Below are 21,725 nucleotides of genomic sequence, written 5' to 3' on the forward strand. Positions count from 1 at the left end.
AAAGTTCAAGGTATATTTTAATTTTTTTCATACATAAATTATTTTTTGACTTCTTTTATTATAATTATTTGAGTTTCTTATTCTTATTTTATTTTTTTCTTTCATTCCTTAGTTTAAAGAAAAAAAAATTAAACTATTTTTGTGTGTGTATTGTAATTTAATTTCGTATTCGAAAAAAATTTGGTCATCTACAATAAGTTTTACAAGAATATTAGTGAAACATAAATAAATTTGATTATCAAAATAATAATTATAAATTAGTCATTGAAACAAAAAAAAGTCATAAAAAATATGTTTGACGAGGATTAAATTTACTCATATGGAATTATATTTTTTAGAAAAAAATAATAAAAATTTAGATTGAAAATTATTATTTTTTCATTTCCGTTAGAGGAAAAGAGTATATGTGAGCCATTTGTTTACAAGTAGGGGTATATATGAGTCACTTTCATAACAAGGGGTATATCAGCTTTAAATGACAAAGTTGAGGGTATATCATACCCTTTTTCCCATATAAATATATGATTGTCGGTACTCCACTTTACCTAACACTTTCCTTTAAATAAGTGCACCCATTAATTAAAAACCCCACTTTTTCTCTTGAATTTTTTTTCATTTTTCTTTCTCAAAAAAAACAAAAAATTAAAAAAATGACCATCAAATTATTTTCTGTTTTCTCCTTGACTCTTTCAATTATCTTAATTTCTTCATTTTTCTTCCATTTCTCCGCCGCGTTGGGTGGCGTACCTGGTGGTTGGACCCCCTTAAATGACGTAAATACCCCTGATGTGGTTGAGATAGGACAATTTGCGATAAATGAACACAACAAAGAGGCAGGGACAAAATTGGAATTTCAAAGTATTACTAAAGGAGAAAGTCAAGTTGTTGCCGGAACAAATTATCGACTTGTAATTAATGCTAAAGATGGAGGCTATATTCGTAAATATTTGGTGATTGTATGGGATAAACCATGGGAGAAAATTAAGAAACTTACTTCCTTCAAACAAATGTAAGTGTTAAAAAGGTCATGGTTTATGATCTCGAATTAGTCGATTCAGAATAAACGCTGTAATATATATCTATGTTATGTTTTACTATTTTTGTATGTGTATGTATTGTTTGAGATATGTATTTGGTTATGAATTTGGTAAATTTAAGATCTCGAGTTAGTGAATTCAGAATGAATGTGATTTCATATATATATATATATATATATATATATATATTAATGTTTTTATTTTTGTATATGTTGTTCGAGATATGTATTAGTTATTAATTAGATAAATTTAGAATTTTGAGTTAGTGGATTTAAAATAAATATGATCAATGTGAGCATGTTATAATAGGTATACATTGTAATGTTTTTGTATGTGTACATATATTTTTCGAGATCTGTATTATATAGATTCCTTTTGATATTGACTAGTTTTACGATGGTGTTCAGCGAAAATTTCCTTCCTCCTAGATAAAAGCAATTATCTAGAACATATTTTGATGTTTTTATATTGTATATGTATATATCTTTTGAGATTTGTATCATATGAGGATTCGTCATGATATTGGATCATTTCACGTTATGTTTAATCAAGCCTATTAGAATTTTATCCAAGCAACTAGTTTAGTTGAAATCACAGAACCTATCTTAAATTTATGGAGATAAAACATTATCGTGATTTTATGATATATCATATATGTATATGTTGTTCAAGATCTATATATGTATTGTGAGGATTAACCATTTTATTACTTAGTTTTGTTCTGATTTTCAGTCGATTATTGCAATGTGTCCTCTTTTGTATATGTATATATTGTTTAAGATATGTAGTAACATTTATATATATGTATATAGTATATACTAAGGAATTTATCGTAAACTTAGCCTTACGTTTAATGTCAATCTACTGTAATTTTTCTATACTTTAATTGAACGGAAGCAATAAATTCAGTTGAAATCGCAGAATTCATCCTAAATCCACGGAGAAAATATGCTAACTAGTCAATTTGTAGGTTTATTAGTTTGAATTTTCTGGTAATTAAGAAATATGGTGTTTGTTTATCTCTTTTCTAAATCCACATTGAGTCATTTGGACGTTATTGTTGACTTGTCAATGACTCAATATAAAATTAGCTAATTTATATTGAATATAGTCTTTAAATTACGTAGTATATATTATTCGTAGATGATATTGTTAGTCTGTAAAAATATAAAAATTGATCCAAAATTTAAAATTATGAAGTACTTTAAAATGAGGCGTCTGATGTATTAAGCTTTTACTATGTGCGAGATTTGGAAATTCAATCCACAAAGATCTATTGTTTGTAAGCTTATCATATATTTTTATATAAGCTTATTTTCACATTTTAAATTTATGACGTTATAATTAACTTCGTAAAAATAACTTCATTCAATTATGTTAAGACTTCCTCTATATATGAAACGCTCTAGAAAATAAGGATTTTAATATAAATAGAAGTATCGCAAGTTTAGCTAGCAAAAAAAAAAAAGGTTTATGATTAAAAAAAACACGTATAAATTATTTTTTTCTCTTTAGAAAATCATACCCTAGCTATCTAGTATTCCTTTTGCCTATCTAAATTATCATCTTCTTTGTATTAAAATATATCTTGACACATGTAGATCAACTCAATATTAAGGTGTGTTTTAATTAAAAAAAAAAGAGAAAAAAAAGAACGAGTGATAGTTTAAATAGATAAGGTTGAAAAATAAAATCTACAAAAATATGATAATTTAGATATATATTTTAATGATCAACTCTGAAAAAGAAAATATTACAGTGAGATTAAATGGAACTATGATAGCCAGAAAAGCAAGTTCTATAAAAATAGTGTTTATAAGATCAACAATGTCAATTTATGAAATGGAAATAAGTCGAATAACATAGTGTACGAATCTTTATTCATCTTATTGCATTATTAATTAAAGATGACAAATATCTCATAAAATTAGTCAAGATACATGTAGACCTGAACAACACCATTAATAATTATACAAAAAGGCATTACAAGAAACACCAAGAAAAGTCAATATTCCATAGCATATCCTTACTAGAAAAGTTGGTAGCCAGATGACAATGCAATAAATCTAAGGACTTTTCTAGCTAATTTAGTTGAAAAGCACCTCTTTCATTATAATTTCAAATTAAAAGATTGTAATAATGAAAGGGATAATGCATGAGAACCCCCTCAATCTATGTCCGAAATTTCAGAGACACAATTATACTATACTAAGGTCCTATTACCCTCTTAAACTTACTATATTAATAATTTTCTATCCCTTTTCGACCTACTTGGCACTATCTTGCGGGCCCAACACTGGTTGATTTTTTTCCAAGCTAGTGCCACGTAGGCCGAAAAGGGTAGAACATTACTTATAAAATAAGTTCAGGGGGTAATAAAGCTTTAGTATAATATAAGTGTGTCTCTAATTTCGAACGTAGATTAAGGGGATACTCATATATTTTTCTATAATGAAATAAAAGAAAAGATGGATTGATTAAATAGATGTGTTTGGAGATAGGTGGTTATAAGGCCCAAAATGAGTGGCCAAGCTATAGAGTATTAATTCATGTGACCTTCAAGCAAGTGGGCTCAACAACTCCATATACCTCCACTCTCTTCTTTTCGTTTCAAAATTTATTAATTCGATTAAATTGAATTTAAATGTGTCATGAAAATATTGTTACGAGGGGGTTAGAGCTTTTGACCACCACGAAGGATTATAGTAGATTGATAAAATCATCATCCACTCTTATATAATTAAAAATTTAAATTTCGAGTTTTGAGTATGAAAAAAATCTTGATAGAGACTATTTTCTTCTAATAGACCTTTTGTGACACAAATTCAGACTAGAGGCCAATAAAGTCGTTGAACATGACAACGAGTTTTAGATGACCTTCCTCTCTCTATAGGTCAACTTTTTTTTCAGCGCTCTCACTTAAAAATACAATTTTATTTATAGAACTCGAACTCAAAACATTCAAACAGAGAAACAAAAAGGAGATATGCATGTAATTGATGTAAATCAAAGGAATGGTGGGATGTGAATAGACACAACTATTCTTGATTAAAAGGACATTTATATTGGACATCCCCACACTTCCATTTTCTTCTTTAAAAGAATTTAATAGAGTGAAATAGAAAGTTCCAAGTGGAGATATAGGAAAACAGCATTATCACACAATCATGTTAAATAGCATCTTCCAAAAAAAATGCACGATAAAGTTGCGTTTAATAGATTTTTAAGATTCAATTCTGTTTCAAATCTCAAGCACAATAAAAATTTAACTTATCATATTATTCTTTTCAAGTTAACTAAAAAAAGAGAATAGAAAATTGAGTTTTCTAAATCATGGTTATGAGAATCTTAGAAATATCAATATTTGAAAATCGACCTAAGGAATTCTAGAAGTCTATGTTGATTTGTTTTGTTTGTTGAACTTTTGAATCGACCTCACAAAATATAGTAGTAGCATCTCCATACATAATGATTTTATTTATATCTTATTTTTAGATTACAGAGTATATTATTATTGGTTTGCTAATTTTATCTTTTACAAATGAAAGAAATTATGATTTTTTCTAAAAGCTATTTTAATTTATCAAAATAGTTTTTTTTTTCTTTTCAAAACTACTTGAGAAAAATATATATAAACAAAGGTGACATTTTTTTAACAAACAAAAGCTTAAATACTTTGTATATTATTTTTATGATTTTGTGTCCCTTGAGATGTTCAAAAGAAATCAAGTCTCAAAACAATATAGTAAAAAAAAAAAAAAAGATACTAGTTGACTAATGAGAAAAATAATAAATCTCAAGGATCGTAGTAATTACAGATTATTATAGCCTAGTAATTTCATTTGAGTTTTCTCTATGCACATACTTTTCTTTCTAAAAATAAGAATCAAAATGGAATATTAAATTGATACCTTTTTTAATTATTTGATATTTAAAATTCAACATATTTAACGATTTCAGATCTATTATAACTTGCACGTCTACTAAAAAAAATACTCTCTCATATTACAATCTTTTTATTATTAAAGTTCAATGTCATCATCTTAAGTTAATACTTGTCGATTATAAATATTTAATAATTTTTTTAATAAGTTCTCAACATGCCATCTTCGAAAATAATAACTTAAAAAAAGTTGATAATGACTTGCACAAATTTTATATATGATCGTTGAAACATTACAATTTATAAACAATACATTGTAATGGTCATAAATTGACCCCATCTTTTAAGCTGTTTTTTTAAAATTATAATTATTATATTTTATTTTAATGTAATCAACTTTTTCCTTTTTCTTCTCTTTTTTAGTTATTATAGCTTTAAAATTCCGTACAAACTTGAAAATTAAAAGGACATTAAATATCAAGTAATTAAGTAGAAGTACCAACATGTGTTGCCTACCCTTTTAATATAAAGTTTAGAATTTTTGAATCTCATGGAAAATTTTATTAGAAGTGTTGATTCTCAAAATATATTTTACAATACATAAATAACTTGATTGAAATTTAATAGTGATTATCGAACACAAAATGAAAGGTTACAAAAATAGCTAGTAACAGTAAATTTGGTTTGCTATTATATTTTAAATAAAATATTTTCTTAACTATGTCAAGGCTGAAATTAATAAATGGTAATTTACGATATTTACCATAATCACATAAAATTATATTGTATATGACAAGTTCATTTATCTTGAACTTTCAATTTTATTCTCTCATCAATATATTTTTTATAAGTATATATATATATATATTTTTTTTTTCATTTTCTCCCCTTGTTTCAATTGAGTCCTATATATTTATATTTGTATTAAATTCACATAAGATTAGGGTCAAGCGTCTATAATTAGCTTTTTAGGTTTGTAATATGAGAATTTAATCATGAGAAAGTTCAAACTATCAAACTAGGGTATTAGATAAGTAAAGGTAACTATTCCGATAGAGCAACGTAATAAATAAAATTCAAAGAAAAAATATCATATCCAAAATTTAAATAAACTAAATTAAAAATAAATATCATGTTAATTTAATTAGTTATATACTATATATATAAAAAATATTTACCAAATCAACACAATATTCAACAGCAAGTATACAATATCAACATTAGTTAGATATATTAAAAGAAATTAAATCAAGAGTTGCAATGCAAAATGTAATATTAATAACAAACATATCTAATATAGTTTCGTCAAATAATATTCGAAAAGGATAAATTATATATTAATTATATTTCTATCTTAAAAATAGAAATATAATTTCGACATACCTTAATAACATATTTAATATGATCTTATCAAATAAGATTTCGGGTAAAAGATAAAATCTATACAAATCATATTCCTATCTTAAAAATAGAAATGCAATTTCGACATACCTTAATAACATACTCAGTATGATCTTATCAAGTAAAATTAGAGAAAAAAAATATGATTTCAATATATTTTTCTAAAAATAAAAATAAAATCCAAAAGAAAGTAATACTTTAAAAGTAGAAGAAATAGTGTAACAAGAATTTGGGCATAGGAGAAAACTACAAATACTTGAAGACAAATTGTACTACTACCCACCATAGATCGAATCAAGAAGAGCTAATTTCATCTTCTCCAATCTAAAATCGATAACCCCAGAAAAATTTACAGTAAATCTTGGAGAAAAAATGAAACCCCATGAAAAATGATGAAGTATTGAAGAAGTTTGAACGAAATCTAAGAGTGTGTAGAGAATTGGACATTTAGGGAAGTGGGTGTGATTGAAAATCAAGCAAAATAGGAATCTGTTTTTCAGGACCGAAAGGGGGCGGCGGCAAAGGCTCTGAACCACAAGCAGTTGTGGTTCAGAGGCTGTCGTCCCCAATTCAAGCAGTAACAGCAGTAGCTGCTTCGTCGTTTAGGGAGAATAGTTTTGGTGCTGGTGATAGTACGAAGATGAAGGGTTTATTTAAGTCTAAGCCCAAGACTCCTGTTGACCTTGTTCGTCAGACTCGTGAACTTCTTATGTATGTTGAACGGGTTAATGATACTCGTGAAGGCAAAAGAGAAGAAAAGGTTTGAAATTTTTCAGTTTTTACTTCATGATTGATTGTTACATTGTCTAATTTTGTTAGTTTAGAAATTGTCTTAGTTTGTGAATAAGTGAGCTGAAGGGTACCCTCCCCAGAGTATCTTGTTGTTATTGTTGTTGTTGTAATTGAGCTGAAATGAATATAGAGGATCATTATGAATATAGAGGATCATATAGTGATCTCAACTTATTTGGTGTATTTGTTTGAGTAAATGCTATTGAATTAGCTTGTTTGATGAGATTCTTATGTATTGAGTGGGTTTACGACACTCGTCAAAAGCAAACGAGAAGAAAAGGTTTGATTTTTATTTTCTTGCAAAATTCTTACCATGTCTTATCTTGTATCGAAAGAAAAAAGGAGACCCGAATAGAGCAAAATATACAAGGAATTATTTGGTTTTGAGGTATAGTTGATGATAGATTGATCGATTGTTGGAGTGAGTTTTTTTTGAAGTGGCTTAGTTTGTGATTAAGTGATGTGGATTTAGTGGAATGGATATAGAGGATTCATATAGCCGAGCTCAATAAAATTTGGTTTCGGACTGAAGTCGATTGATTTCGTTCAATTTGTTTGAATCAATGCTTTTGAATTATCTTGTTTTGTGGAATTTTTCTGAAATGGGATAGCTTTAGTTGGTTCAATTTGGATCTGGTTCATTTGCTTGTGATCAAAATGTTATTTTTAATTTTGTAGATCGCTAAACAAGCAACGGAATTGGCGGATAAGTGCAGTGGATTGATTTGGTTCAATTTGTGAATGGACGTTTTTGAATTAGATTGCTTTGTGATTTTTTGAGTAATGCAACAGCTTTAGTTAGCACAATTTGGATCCCAGTCATTTGCTTGTTAACAAAATTATATTTTATTATGTGGAACACTTATTGCTAAGCAAAGAGCGGAAGTGGTGGATAAGTTCTTTGTGGTGATATGCAGTAGAGTTAATTTTTTTCTACGTTCTGGAATATTTTGATTGAATCAACAGTGAATCAGTGACAATGCCACTATTTTGAATGTCTCTGATATTGATTCTTAATAATTTGGGATGTATATGTGACAGTGCTGTTATATAAAATATTATTTTGTTTGATTATGTTTAGAATCGTGTTTGTTATGCACTTTTTTTAATGAAGTTGTACACTTTATTCTGTATATTTGCAGATGATGGAGTTAAGCAAGTCAATCCGGGAATTAAAGATTACTCTTTATGGGAATGGTGAATCCGAACCCCTCGCTGAGGCTTGTGCTCAGTTGACCCAAGAATTCTTCAAAGAGAACACGCTGCGACTGATAATTAATTGTCTTCCCAATTTGAATTTAGAGGTGAGTTAACATCTTTTATGAAATCAGAAAGTTGCTTACACTTAGATTGTCTATCTCTTGTCACGCGAGGTCGTGAGTGGGTCTTGTTTATGTTTTTGTTTTGTTGTTTTTTTGGAGAGAGTATGATCTGCTTTCTGTTCTCCAATCTTTATGATGGATCTACTACATTATTGGGTCATTTTGAATTGGAGTTCCACTTATGTTAAGCCTGTTTTCTTGTTCTTGTCTTTTCCTTATTTTCCTATTAAAATGATGTTTCTATTTCACAGACCCGAAAAGATGCTACTCAAGTAGTAGCAAATCTGCAGAGACAGCAGGTTCAGTCACGGCTGATTGCTTGTGATTACTTGGAGGCAAACATTGATCTGATGGACAAATTAATATTAGGGTAAGCTACAGTACAAGATATCCAAAATCTGGTGACTTGCTAGTATGATGCCAAATCTTGCATTGTAAAATTTTTCATGTTTACTAGTTTTCCATATTCTTTACGTTTTTTCTTACCTTTACTTTCTGAAAGATGTTTCTAATCTGTATTCATGTGAAAGCTAAGTCAGATATGTTGGATGAAAGAAACCATTTTTTAGATATAGACTTTTAGACTAGAAGTGCTTGTTTTCCTTGTACCGATAAAAATAACTTCTTGTATTCCTTATACTTTATTGTGTTCTGTGTCTAATCCTTGTTATCAGGATTTTATTTTGCTTGAAACACTCCCCTTTTTGTTCCTCTAGAAATATCAGCTCTACACCATGACAAACTCTAGATTAATTAAGATTAAGCACAGACCTTATTTTCTTTATTAGTCCAAATAATAGTATTTACTTGACCTTTTTAATGTCATCTGTGTGGCTAGTCAAATTTTATCACATAAATGGGATGAAATAATATTTTTCGACTGCATTTTCACAAGCATCTTTTCAGAACTTAATTTTTGCGGCGCAAAAGATGTTTCTGGGGATTCCTGTTGCTAATCTTGTATGTTTGCTGATTTCTGATGATCCTTTTCCCATGTCATCTAGATATGAGAATACAGAAATGGCTTTGCATTATGGTGCAATGTTGAGGGAGTGCATTCGCCACCAGAGTGTTGCAAGGTAAACCACCTGAACCTATTTGATTGTTTTTTTTGTCTTTACTAAAACTGTCTAGAATTTTTCTTTGCTTCTTTCAAGTTTATTTGTGTAAGGGGATATATTTATCTGACTTTCTGGTGACATAATTAATTTGTTTGAGTAATCTCTTTCTAGTCCCTGATTATGTCTTGGATAGAAACATAAAAATGTAGCTTCATGCTACTGAATGTGTCCTTTTTTCTGATAACTTGCATTTGCTCTTTGTTTTTTAGGTATGTCTTGGAGTCTGAGCATATGAAGAAGTTTTTCGATTATATTCAGCTGCCAAATTTTGATATTGCTGCTGATGCTGCCGCCACCTTTAAGGTTAAATGCACTTGATTATGATTCTGGAATGATTTTCACTTTCTGCTTCTCCTTTGCCTATCAAACGTCATTAAGTTGGTAGAAAAAGCAGAAAGTGAAGTCTTTTTGCTACTTTAAATTAGAAATAATTCAATAAGAAGTAAATGAATTAGTTTCATGGGAATTCATTCACCATTGCTGCCATCCATATATATATATGAGAAAGTTATTTTATGGAATGGGGTGATTTGTTTCTCCTAGAAGAAGCACTTGTTGGCAAAGTGGCTCTGGAAATATATAGCTTTCCTATTCTGTAAGAACTAGCTAATCATGACTACTGTGACGTTATCCTTATCAGCTTGTAATTCTTGATCAGGAACTCTTGACAAGGCACAAATCAACAGTAGCTGAATTTCTTTCGAAGAACTATGACTGGGTAATGAAAGTTAATTATTTGGACAAGTGTTTGTATTGAATGTGTGTAAGCATATTGTTTAAACCATATATTATTTCTTTCGAAGAATAATGCTGCTCGTGGCTTTATTTTGTTAATGTACATAATGCTCTCAAGCTACTTCTTCAATACTAGTTCTGCTTACACTTCTAAGTTCTTGTTATGATTACATGATTGTGAAGTCATCTTTTTCGTTCTTGAGTCTTTCGTGGCAATGTGTTAACCCCATGGGCACTAGGCAGCAGTATTATAATTTTAAATTGGGGACCTTAATTCTGTTGCTCCTATTGTCTATTGCATCCAGATTTATGGAGTTGACGGATGGGTGAAAATGTAGAGGATCAATTGAATTCCCCCCCCCCCCCCCAAAAGAAAAAAACTGTTATTTATTTGCATTTGTAGGATAGTGAGGTGATATCTGCTGTTTCTGATCTTGTTATTGGCTTGCTTTATGAATGATTTTTTAGTTGTTCTGGAAAATAGATTTTTGTTAACTCATACACCGTCTTGTGGTTCTGGTTTCAGTTTTTCACAGAGTATAACTCAAAGCTGCTCGAGTCTAGTAACTACATCACCAGAAGACAAGCTGTCAAGGTAAGGAATTTGTCCCTCTTTGATGTGCAAATATTCGGTTGAATAGAATGGTTCTGGTAATTCTGGCATGAGTTTTATTTCTTTGGAATCTCTCACATTTTGCAGAGAATCCAAGTGTAAATTTGGGACGTTACATTATGAATCATTAATGTACAAAGTGCTTTCTTTTGTTCAATTTCTCCAGATCTTACACAAGTGATATGTTTTGCTGACTTGACTGCTGATCTGCATCTTGTGGAAGAATTTTTTTCTTTTCCTTTTGCACCTTTTTCAAAAATACTAACAGTGTTATCAAAAGCAAAAAAGGCCAAAATCTCTACGGATCGTTGGAGCTTTAAGTGCAAAGCACAAATAAAGTGTGGGCTTCAATAAAAAAATACAAATATATATATGTCTAGTTCAAGGCTAATAATAATAAGCATGAATTACAAATATATGAACAAAGATATTGAAACAAAATTACTATATAGTGAAATTCAATTGTTTGGTGTCACCTCTAGGTACTAGAGGCTCATTAGAAAGGAAAAATATGTATTAGAACCTTGATGTCAACATTGAAGTGCACATTAAACGAGGCAAAGCGCTCACACACGTTTTTAGCCTCATTATAGGGCTAAAGTGTGCCTTTGACAACACTGATACATAGTAATGTTAAGAAGAAAATAGGAGGAGTTTTAATCTGTACAAGGCACACCAGATATTCTGAGGTGGAAACACTGTAGGAACGGAATGTTACTGTTAAAGATTTAAGTCTGTCTACAAGATGATCAGAAGATTATATATAAAGCTATTTATGACCAAACAAGTCAAAGAAGGGAATTTTTTATTTTTGTTAATTGTTGCTGCACTGTTTGTGGCGATGCTGTAAAGTTCATTTATAAATCCATGTGGATTGAACTGGGTTATGTCAATGTTTGTAAACAACCCTCTCTTATGCTAGTCAGGCGGGAGGGTGAAAAAGATACTAGAAGCATATGGAATGTCATTCCTGCATGTATATTTTGGGTTATTATTAATGAAAGGTATGAGATTCTTTGAAGGAAAAGCTTGCATAGGCTTAAATATTGATGCTGGTCTGTTTTGGCTTTTTCATGTCGTAGGAAATATAAATTGCTTAGAAACTTTATTTGTTTTCCTCATATTCCAATGTTTGAATTCTATGATTTGCAGAAAATGACTCTTATTAAATGTATATATTAGCACTTTCACAATGTTGTTGGAGGAATAAAAAATTCTAGAACTTCTTAAATCTTCAAAATATCTGCTTTATTGTTGCAGCTCTTGGCAGATATGTTGTTGGACCGCTCAAATTCTGCTGTAATGACACGTTATGTTAGTTCAAGAGACAACTTGAGGATTCTCATGAATCTGCTCAGGGTATTGACCGCCTTCCTTCTTGCTCTCGCTATCACTGTTTGTTTATTCTTTCCTTGTGTGTCTTTCCATGTCTGTGTTCTTTTGTTTTACTTCCATTTGCTTTATATTCTCTAGGGGCTTTACTATGCTTCTCAATATACCCTTTCTGTGATTGCTAGTTTAGAGTCTTACATGAAAAAATGGGTAGATAATGCGGCATCGATTTAAATTTGGATGTTTCTGACATGAGTTACTAAAGAATCATTCAAAGTCAAACCTATACGTATATATATGTTAACAGATCATGAGTCTGATTTTCTTGGCTCTGTACCGTCACTTCAGCTGACATGAAAAGCCTAACATCGACGAGTAGTTTTTCAAATGTTCTTAATTAGTATTGCTTTAATATCATCTGATATTGATTGCTGAGTTTCTCTTTGTCAGGAGTCAAGCAAGAGTATCCAGATAGAAGCATTTCATGTCTTCAAGGTACCTTTCGACATTGTTTCATGTATCCGCTCATAAATTTAGCTCCTTTTATCAAATGCTTTCGTCTCTAAACTTTTAAAGCTTTACAGCTATTTGCGGCAAATCACAACAAACCTCCCGATATTGTTAGCATCCTTGTAGCAAACAGAAGCAAACTTCTTCGCCTCTTTGCTGATTTTAAGACTGAAAAAGGTATGAAAACACAATCGAAACGAAACGAACACCCCATGTCGCGTGAAAGCATGATGAAATCGTTGTCTTTACTCGTCTTTTGTTGTGTGCAGAGGATGAGCAGTTTGAGGCTGACAAAGCACAAGTTGTGAAAGAAATTGCAGCCCTTGAACCAAAGGAAAACAAATAAATCGCAGTCGAGGAACGCGCAACAGAGTGTATTTTTTTTTTGAGTTGTTTGAGCTGTGTGCTCTATGTTTAATACAAAAAAGAAAAATGGTGTTTTCTCTACCGAACAATAATTATATTGAATCTTTTGTAAGTGCCATTTCTGGTCTTTCACATTCATATTACTACTGAATATAAAGTGTGTCTCAATTTAACAATGCTGAACTTTCTCCATTTAAGTCCTTTCATTCACTTTTTTGGCTCAGTTATACCCTTAAACTAAGGGCCCCGTTTGGCCATAGATTTTAAAAATAATATTTAGGAAAAAGTTTGGCAAATAATGTTTGTCCATACAATTTGGCCATTATTTGATAAAAATATTTTTGGCAAATATCTCAAATTCCTAAGTACTAGTTTTTTTTCTAGTATTTGGGCAAAATCTCATTATTTGGGATCTTTTGAAAATTGAAATTTTACGCCAAACTTTTATCTTTTACAAAAACACTCTTTATAGTAGTTGTTTGTGTTGTATTACATTATTTTTTACTTGAACACCAAAGTAGTGATGAAATATTCAGTGAATATTAAATAATGATATGGTTGTTGATTAAAAATTGGTTCACGATTCATGGAATGATGCTTGTTGCACTCACTCCAAACTACCAAATTGATCTAGTGTCATGGACACTATTTGTTATTGGTAACGAATATCCAATTTACTTGTAATACAAACTTATAGTTAGTTTTGATAGTTTTTAAAACTTATGGGTGCAAATCATATCTTTCTAAAAAGGTGAAATATATTTTCCAAATACTATGGACAAACACATGGTGAAATTTCACCCAAATTTTCACTCAAATAATATTTGCTAAAAATATTTGGAAATCTATGATCAAACGCTAGCTAACAATTATTTCTTTATTCTTTATTGGGAAAAATGTTACCCTTGAACTATAGGAAAAGATCCAAAAATACCCTTTATTCATTTTTTGGTCTAAAAATACCCTTCCATTCACCTTCTTGGCTCAGTTATTCCCTTGAAACTAACAATTCTCTCTTTATTCCTTATTTTTCAAAAATATTAATTATGTGTCATTCTCTTGTTGGATAATATAAAGAGCCCAGATCAATTATACTATTTATCATTATTTATTCAAACCAAAATAATCAACTTCTTAAAGACCCTAATATTTTATTAAAAAAATATTATAATTTTTTATTATTTATTTATTTTTGGATCCAACTCCTCTCCATTTCCTCAATTTTTTATTTGAATTGAAGACTCATGACAAAAGAAAAAAAATTAATGACTAATATTTAATTAATTAAATCAAGATTCTACACGATATAGGTAACTAATATTTTATATAAAAAAATTATCATGTCATACTCATAACGGAATATTATTTTATCTACAAATACATTATGCACATTTTTCTCTAGTTTCCTACTTCAATTTTCCCTATGGTTACGACAATCCATCTGCTTTTTTTTTTCTTCATATTTTACTTAGTTAATCTTTTAAGTAAAATTGTTTGTGGAGCTTTTTCTTTAAAAAGTAATTATCACATATTATCAAAAAAATTACGTTAACAGTTTTTTCTATTTATTTATTTTTAATAAAGGAAGATAGATACTGTGGCATGATTAATATTTTTATAATATATTAATTATTTATAACATTTTAATATTTTTTTAGAGAAAATACAAAAATTACTAGATTTTTTTTAAAAAAAATGGAATTTTGAAGAGGTATATATTCTTTTATTTAAATAGATTATGAAAAAATAATTAATAGAGATGAGATTTTTATTTAATCTAATAAAAAAAATGACAAATAATAAATATTATTAAAAAAAAGAAATTAGCTGTATGTTATAAAGGTAAAGTTAAGTAAAAAAGGTGAATGAAAGAGTATACAGTAAAATTTCTATAAATTAGTATAGGTGGGATCATGAAATTTTATTATTTTATAGAGATATTATTTAATCGATAAATTAATATTTATCAATTTAAAAAATAGTTTGCGATTTGAGGAAGGTTAATTTTGATTATCTCAATATCATTGTATTTTACTAATTTATGTATCATATTTATCGATTTCACATAAAAAAATTATCATACATAAAGTATAACGAATACATCAAAATCATTGTATCTTATTAATTTCAAATGTTGTGATAATAAGAGCTTTCAAGATGTATTATCGAACATAATTTATCATAGATTAGAAGGCTATGGAGTGGGACAAAATGATCCAACAAAGATCAATGTTTTGGATGCTATCAATCATGCAATTCCTATTTGAACAATTAAATGTTCAGACAATAGCAAATTATTTTTGATACTGTAAAAATCGTTCGGGAGATGCAATCTCAGAGAATCTGAATGAACCTACTTGTGAAAACGTCATTCATGAACTTGAAGTCATGATTAATGATCTCGGTTACCATAGCAAAATGTATGTCAATAACCTGTTGATTATTTGAGTGAAAGTGATACTTGTTCAGAGATCTAGAGTTTAGAAGAAATTGTGGATATCATCGAAAAAAGCAATGTTGATGATGATATTGTACGTTTGGAACCAGATACGCGTAAGGAAACACTTATCGCATATAGAACTCTTCGCAATTTTATGGTGTAGTTCGAAAAGATAACAGCAAAGCTCTTGGATGCAATAAGAAAATTTAAAAATAAGCTTCAACTATATTTAAATTTTATGAAAAAACAGAACACAATATAATCATATTTCACTAAATTGTCTTAAATATATTTGTACTTTAAAGAATTATTAATTTATGATATTAATGGGACCATATCTAGGGGTCTTCTGAAAATATATTATCTTATCGAAATTGGTGATTTTTTCTATTAGCCCAAGTCGGGACCGGAGGAAAATATTATTTTAGAGAGATTATTAATTTATCGAGTATCAATTTATAGAGATTTTACTGTATGTGAGTCAGAAAAGTGAATTAAAGAATATTTTTAGACCAAAACATGAATGGATGGTATTTTTAAATCTTTACTTATGATTTAAAGATAGTTTTGACCCTTTTCCGCAAAATTATTTATAGAAAGCTGTATATTCACCTTTTGAGAAATTAATTTCTGCAATTAATTTATGATATATATCGAAGCATCATTTTTTTCATTATTGTTCTAATATATATATATATTTTTTTATATTAACAAGAGGAACTCAAAAGTTTTTTCCTTGTTTGCTTCGAAACTAAAAAATTTCAGAAGTAGAAAAAAGAAGAAACAATATTTTTCAAGATTCCTCCACGTTTAATACATTTCATGCATATTATATAAATATATCATATATATAAAATCGTATATTACCCCCAAAAAAATAAAAAAAAATTAAAGGTGCACAAGCACTAAGCTACTTTAAACCAAACATAAAAAAAAAATAAAAAAAAATAAGCATATACTCACGTTACATAGGCATATTCCACGTCTGTCATTTTCTGGGATTCTTTAACTAAATAAAAATATTAAAAGTATTGAAAATCAAAACATTTAATTATTCTTGTACAAGCATTTTATTCAAACATGAATTAAATAAATATTAAATTCAATATCAATTTGATTTGAATTAATTGGTTATTTCAGGTCAAACAAATTTTGTCTTATTTATAATTGTAGTATTATATAATATGCTTTCACATGCTATGTGAGGTAAATATATTATTATATATATTCACATCAAATTTCCCCTTTTTCTTGTTATCATACAATTAAAATATTATGGCACAAAATGGTAGAGCCCTTATCTCTGTTTAGAATTTTTTAACCATATAATTATTATGAATTTGCAACTTAATTGTTTTTTTTTTAAATGTGATTGTTTGAATTTAAGGTTCAGGTTCAGTTGAAGAGTTTCTTGATGTTGCAGTTGAAGCTGCTAAAAAAGCTGGAGAGGTAGATCTAATTTCACCCAATTTTTTAATTTTTTTGAATAATTTTAGCTACTTACATCGTAAAGATTCGATTTTTAGCTTGAGTAATTAAAAAAAAAAGTTCAATTTTGGATTGATTAATAAAAAAGATTGAATTTTTGGGTCTATTAATAAAAAAGATTGAATTTTTAGCCTGAACAATCATAGAGAATTCAATTTTTAGCTTGAACAATCAAACAAGATTCGATTTTTAGCTTGAACAATCAAAAAAAGTTTCAATTTTAAGCTTGAACAATCAAAAAAAGATTCAATTTTTAGCTTGAACAATCAAAAAGAGATTCAATTTTTAGCTTGAATTATCACAAAAAGATTCAATTTTTAGCTTGAACAATCAAAAAAGATTTAATTTTTAGCTTGAATAATAGAAAAAGATTCAATTTAAGCTTGAATTATCAAAAAAAGATTCAATTTTTAAGCTTGAATAATCATAAAAGATTTAATTTTTAGCTTTTAAGTTTTTCTTGATTTCATTGTTTTCTATTTATGTGTTCTGCAGATAATTCGCGAAGGATTCTACAAGACTAAGCATGTGGAGCACAAAGGAATGGTTAGTACTTGTTTAGTTTTTGCCTTCACTTATGTTGCTTAGACTCTTCAAAAATATTGTTGACGGGCGAGTGTCAGGTCCTTTAAAAAAAGATTTTTGGAGGATCTGACACGGTTTAAACATCACTTTAGAGAGTATGAGAGAAGATTGCTGAACCCGTGTTGGATCATCCAAAAATGCACTATTTTTTGAGGATCTGGACACGCGCCTGACGACATTTTTGAATAGTCTAAGCAACATAGGTTTTAGATTTTCCTTGTAAACAAATGCTTTCTGTCAACCTGTGATCTTCATGAAGAGCTATTATTGCTAAATTTGTTAGTCAGTTCTTGCTTATATGAAGACCAATTTTGGATGTTAAGATACTACTTAGAAAATGAACCATGTTTATGGATTGAGTTTGAGGATCTATGTGTTATTATCCAGTAGGAACTAGTTGAGAATGAGTCGTTTCTTGCGTAAAGCTAATCATATGTTTTGTTTTTGGCCAAAAGATGTTAAATTTGGTAGATTTTTTTTTTCTTTCTGATGACTGAGAAATCCGGATTTTGTGAGGCCAACCCTTAGGACGAACCGCAGCCTCTGGAACTAGGGCATATGCGTCTGCCCCTCTACCCTTCTCCGCTTAACCTGGCTTAGTTCGCATGACGCAGCTATCTTGATTGTTTCTGTCTCTTGTTTTAAGCTATGGGTCTTTTTGTACAATTAAATCTATGTTATTCATCCAATGTAGGTGGATTTAGTCACAGAGACTGATAAGGCATGTGAAGATTTCATTTTTAATCATCTCAAGCAACGCTTCCCCAGCCATAAGGTTCGCTTTCATCTTGTATCCTTTAGTTCGATCACTTCGTTAAAGATTGTATTGATCTGTTTCTGCCTCTTTGCTGCAATATCTGTACACTTAGTTCATTGGTGAAGAAACAACTGCTGCTTGTGGAAACTTTGAGCTGACTGATGAACCAACTTGGATAGTTGATCCACTTGACGGAACCACTAACTTTGTGCACGGGTAATCTTAAATTTCTCCATATTTTGATAGAGAACTGTTTTAATGATCCATGAAGCTGCTCAAGCTGATCGTTGTAAAAATTGATTGACTTCAGGTTCCCTTTTGTCTGTGTATCAATCGGTCTCACAATTGAGAAGAAACCAACAGTTGGTGTTGTTTACAACCCAATTATCGATGAGGTAAGATATCTCAATCAACAATGCTTCAATTCCAAATTAGTTGAGTTCCGCTGCATGAACCCTCTACATCCATTTCCTTATATTTAGGTCCAATTCATTCCAATACTAAATCGTTTATCTTTTAAAACAAATAAGACATACTCTATAAACTATAAGGTTCTCTAGATTTCGTGCTTGCCCCTTCACAAACATACAAGTCTCTAACCAGACTAAAATAATCCTAAGAGTTATACAGCAACTAACCTTTATCTCCAACTAGTTCGTTTTGCCTATATGGATCTTTCATTTGCACGGACCTCATGGTGCTCAACCCACTTCATTGACCATTAGGCCACACCCTTAGGTGCTTATTCGTTTTATTTATATTGTTTCTGGCTGAATTGATGATTCAAGTTAGTAAGACGATTTTTGCTTTTGAAATGCAGCTTTTCACCGCTATTGATGGGAAAGGTGCTTTTCTCAACGGGAAGCCTATCAAAGGTATTGTTGCATATTGGTTATAGTGTAGTTTTCACAACATCATGCTTAAACCTATCGATCTCTAACAAATCTTCTGCCTTGTTTTAATACCTGCAGTATCTTCACAGTCTGAACTCGTGAAGGCTCTTCTTGCTACAGAGGTACTTGACCTTCCTTCATTTATTTTGCTTAATGACAGCATCTCCTAACTATTGTTTACAATTGCAACCCCGCTGAAATCTTTCAATGCAATGTGACACACAAAGAACTACTTTGTTTTATCTTTTCTTTTGTAACTATTGGTTCGTAAGAACTTGAAATTTAAATTGTTTTCGCAATGTTTGTCAACTACAACTAATTGAACTTCCATCTTGGTTTATGTAAACTCGGAAGTAGCATATAATTGGTGAAGTATACCTTCGATTATTTTACTTCAAGCTAGACTGCCCGTCCTGAGTTCTACAAAGATGTGAATAGGATATATAAACCAGTTCGATTAAATGCATACAGAAACCAGGTTCTGTTGCTTGTCCAATTTGCGGCGTATTCTTAGCCAATATATTTGTCTTCCCTGTAAATCTCTAGCAGCCTCGTATTATACTGAAAGTCTTTCTTCCATGTAAGTTGTCAGATGACACTCGACAATAGTTGTTGCTGAGTATTATGGTTATGGTATGATGAAGTATAAAAGATTTGTTTTCCTCGCGATTGGATTTATGCCTATCTATATGCTGGTTCACTTATTCTGTTTATCTCTTCGGTTATACTAGGAAAAGTTACTGACATTTTATTTTACCGGAGCAGGCTGGAACAAACCGGGATAAGTTAGTTGTAGATGTTACAACAGGGAGAATCAATAGCTTGCTTTTCAAGGTTACACAACACCTACCAAAACATCCAAGTTTTCAGTTAAAAATATGTTCCGACAATTTTTTTAAAAAAAATTGGTTTGATCTTTATATTACAGGTTAGGTCCCTTCGAATGTGTGGTTCTTGCGCATTAAATCTCTGTGGAGTTGCGTGTGGAAGGCTTGATCTCTTCTACGAACTTGAATTTGGTGGCCCTTGGTAAGGCTTATAAATTCTTTTCTATCTTGTAAGTTGTAACTTTCGACATACTGGTAACATTTGTGTCTATGTATAGGGATGTTGCAGGTGGTGCTGTGATTGTGAAAGAAGCTGGAGGCTCCGTGTTTGATCCGTGAGTAATATACTTTATTCCTCATGAAATTTTCATTGTTCTATTAGAGGGGTAAAAGTATCATTCTCATTTAGACGTAAATGAAGGTTTCTAGAGTCGAAAGAATGTGTTCTTAATGAGCTACAATGTCTGGTACTTCATATAGCCGATCCCAATTGTTTTAGGATTGAGACAAAATCGATTAATGGACAGATAGTTCGATATGCCTGATGTTTAATAGTTTTTCTTCTTCAGATCTGGTTCAGAATTTGACCTCACAGCTCGACGAGTAGCTGCTACAAATGCTCATCTCAAGGATGCATTTACCAAGGCCTTGAATGAATAAGAATGAGAAACATGGAAAACGGAATGAAGATACCTTCGATTTTTTACTTGTTTACTAGTATAGTATTTGCGCGATGTGCGGATAATATTAAAAGAGAAAAAACTATCAATGATGAATGATTTTCTTATTTAGTTGATCATCTTGAATTTTATTATTTGGTCAGTTATGAAGGCCACCAAAAGGAAGGGGAAGAGCCATTTTTTCCTTGTTGAATTATTGTAAGATATTGTGTTATGATTAATAACATATCACAGATTGTTAGCAATATCACTTGTCGGCCTCATTTGTTTGCACTTAATGAAGGTCTGAATCTTAATCATTCAGTTTCATCTCATTAATAGGGGTCGTTTGGTAGAGTGTATTAGAGAAAATAATGCATGTATTAGCTTGATGTATTAGTAGTACCTTGTTTGGTACACTTTCCTAACCTATGCATAACTAATGCTTGTATTAGTAATACACTCTATTGTGTATTAAAGAGTGCAATACAAATACCATCTATTTCGATGCATTAGTAATGCAATGGTTCTAATGCATGTGCATTAACATTATAAAAAGACACAATTGACCTTAAAAACCTTTTTTATATCCTTTCCACCATATTTGTGGAGGGTATATTTTTAAACATTTTTTCCTTCTAAAAATATTATGCAATGTATTATATTTGAAACTTGCATTAGATTAAATAATTACAAAATCACTCTCAAAGCCTTTTTGAAACATTTCCTAACATTTTATTTTATTTTTAATTTTCTTTGTTGTCATGTGTTTTTATTTTCATTTATTTTTCTATATATTTTAATTTGTTGGTGTTTTAATAGACTTGATGGCCTCTTAAATATATTTTTTGTAAAAAATAACAATCTAATTTCAACATAATTTAATAAGAAAAATTACTATTGTGGGGATAAATTTGATAAAAAAATCCAACTTTTCACAAAAATATTTTGACTCAAATAACTA

General features: G+C 29.9%; 2 protein-coding genes across 2 annotated transcripts; both read left to right on the forward strand.

Annotated features, from left to right (window-relative positions):
- The first annotated feature begins 6,533 nt into the window (after positions 1 to 6,533).
- Positions 6,534 to 13,304, forward strand: LOC107005008 (putative MO25-like protein At5g47540). Its single transcript, XM_015203461.2, has 11 exons — positions 6,534 to 7,081; positions 8,256 to 8,417; positions 8,687 to 8,805; positions 9,440 to 9,514; positions 9,766 to 9,859; positions 10,215 to 10,274; positions 10,818 to 10,886; positions 12,165 to 12,263; positions 12,687 to 12,731; positions 12,821 to 12,923; positions 13,016 to 13,304. The coding sequence occupies exons 1-11, from the start codon at positions 6,962 to 6,964 to the stop codon at positions 13,090 to 13,092; spliced, it is 1,023 nt and encodes a 340-aa protein (XP_015058947.1). The 5' UTR covers positions 6,534 to 6,961; the 3' UTR covers positions 13,093 to 13,304.
- Positions 13,305 to 16,763: 3,459 nt separating this feature from the next.
- Positions 16,764 to 21,029, forward strand: LOC107002996 (inositol monophosphatase 3). The gene is made up of 12 exons (XM_015201219.2): positions 16,764 to 16,840; positions 16,940 to 17,001; positions 17,536 to 17,586; positions 18,320 to 18,400; positions 18,495 to 18,598; positions 18,693 to 18,777; positions 19,203 to 19,257; positions 19,354 to 19,397; positions 20,041 to 20,109; positions 20,204 to 20,304; positions 20,381 to 20,437; positions 20,672 to 21,029. The coding sequence occupies exons 1-12, from the start codon at positions 16,828 to 16,830 to the stop codon at positions 20,760 to 20,762; spliced, it is 813 nt and encodes a 270-aa protein (XP_015056705.1). The 5' UTR covers positions 16,764 to 16,827; the 3' UTR covers positions 20,763 to 21,029.
- Positions 21,030 to 21,725: the final 696 nt, after the last annotated feature.

This window comes from Solanum pennellii, chromosome 11 (assembly GCF_001406875.1).
Source record: "Solanum pennellii chromosome 11, SPENNV200".
Classification (NCBI taxonomy): Eukaryota; Viridiplantae; Streptophyta; class Magnoliopsida; order Solanales; family Solanaceae; genus Solanum; species Solanum pennellii.

Bases quoted from the DNA above. Each gene is read 5' to 3' on its own strand.
- LOC107002996 (XM_015201219.2), top strand. The intron at 17,587-18,319 runs GTTAGTACTTGT...CATCCAATGTAG, and splicing joins ATGTGGAGCACAAAGGAATG to GTGGATTTAGTCACAGAGAC. The intron at 19,258-19,353 runs GTATTGTTGCAT...TAATACCTGCAG, and splicing joins CAACGGGAAGCCTATCAAAG to TATCTTCACAGTCTGAACTC.
- LOC107005008 (XM_015203461.2), top strand. From the start codon at position 6,962: ATGAAGGGTTTATTTAAGTCTAAGCCCAAGACTCCTGTTGACCTTGTT. The intron at 9,515-9,765 runs GTAAACCACCTG...TTTGTTTTTTAG, and splicing joins CGCCACCAGAGTGTTGCAAG to GTATGTCTTGGAGTCTGAGC. The intron at 12,264-12,686 runs GTATTGACCGCC...TCTCTTTGTCAG, and splicing joins TTCTCATGAATCTGCTCAGG to GAGTCAAGCAAGAGTATCCA.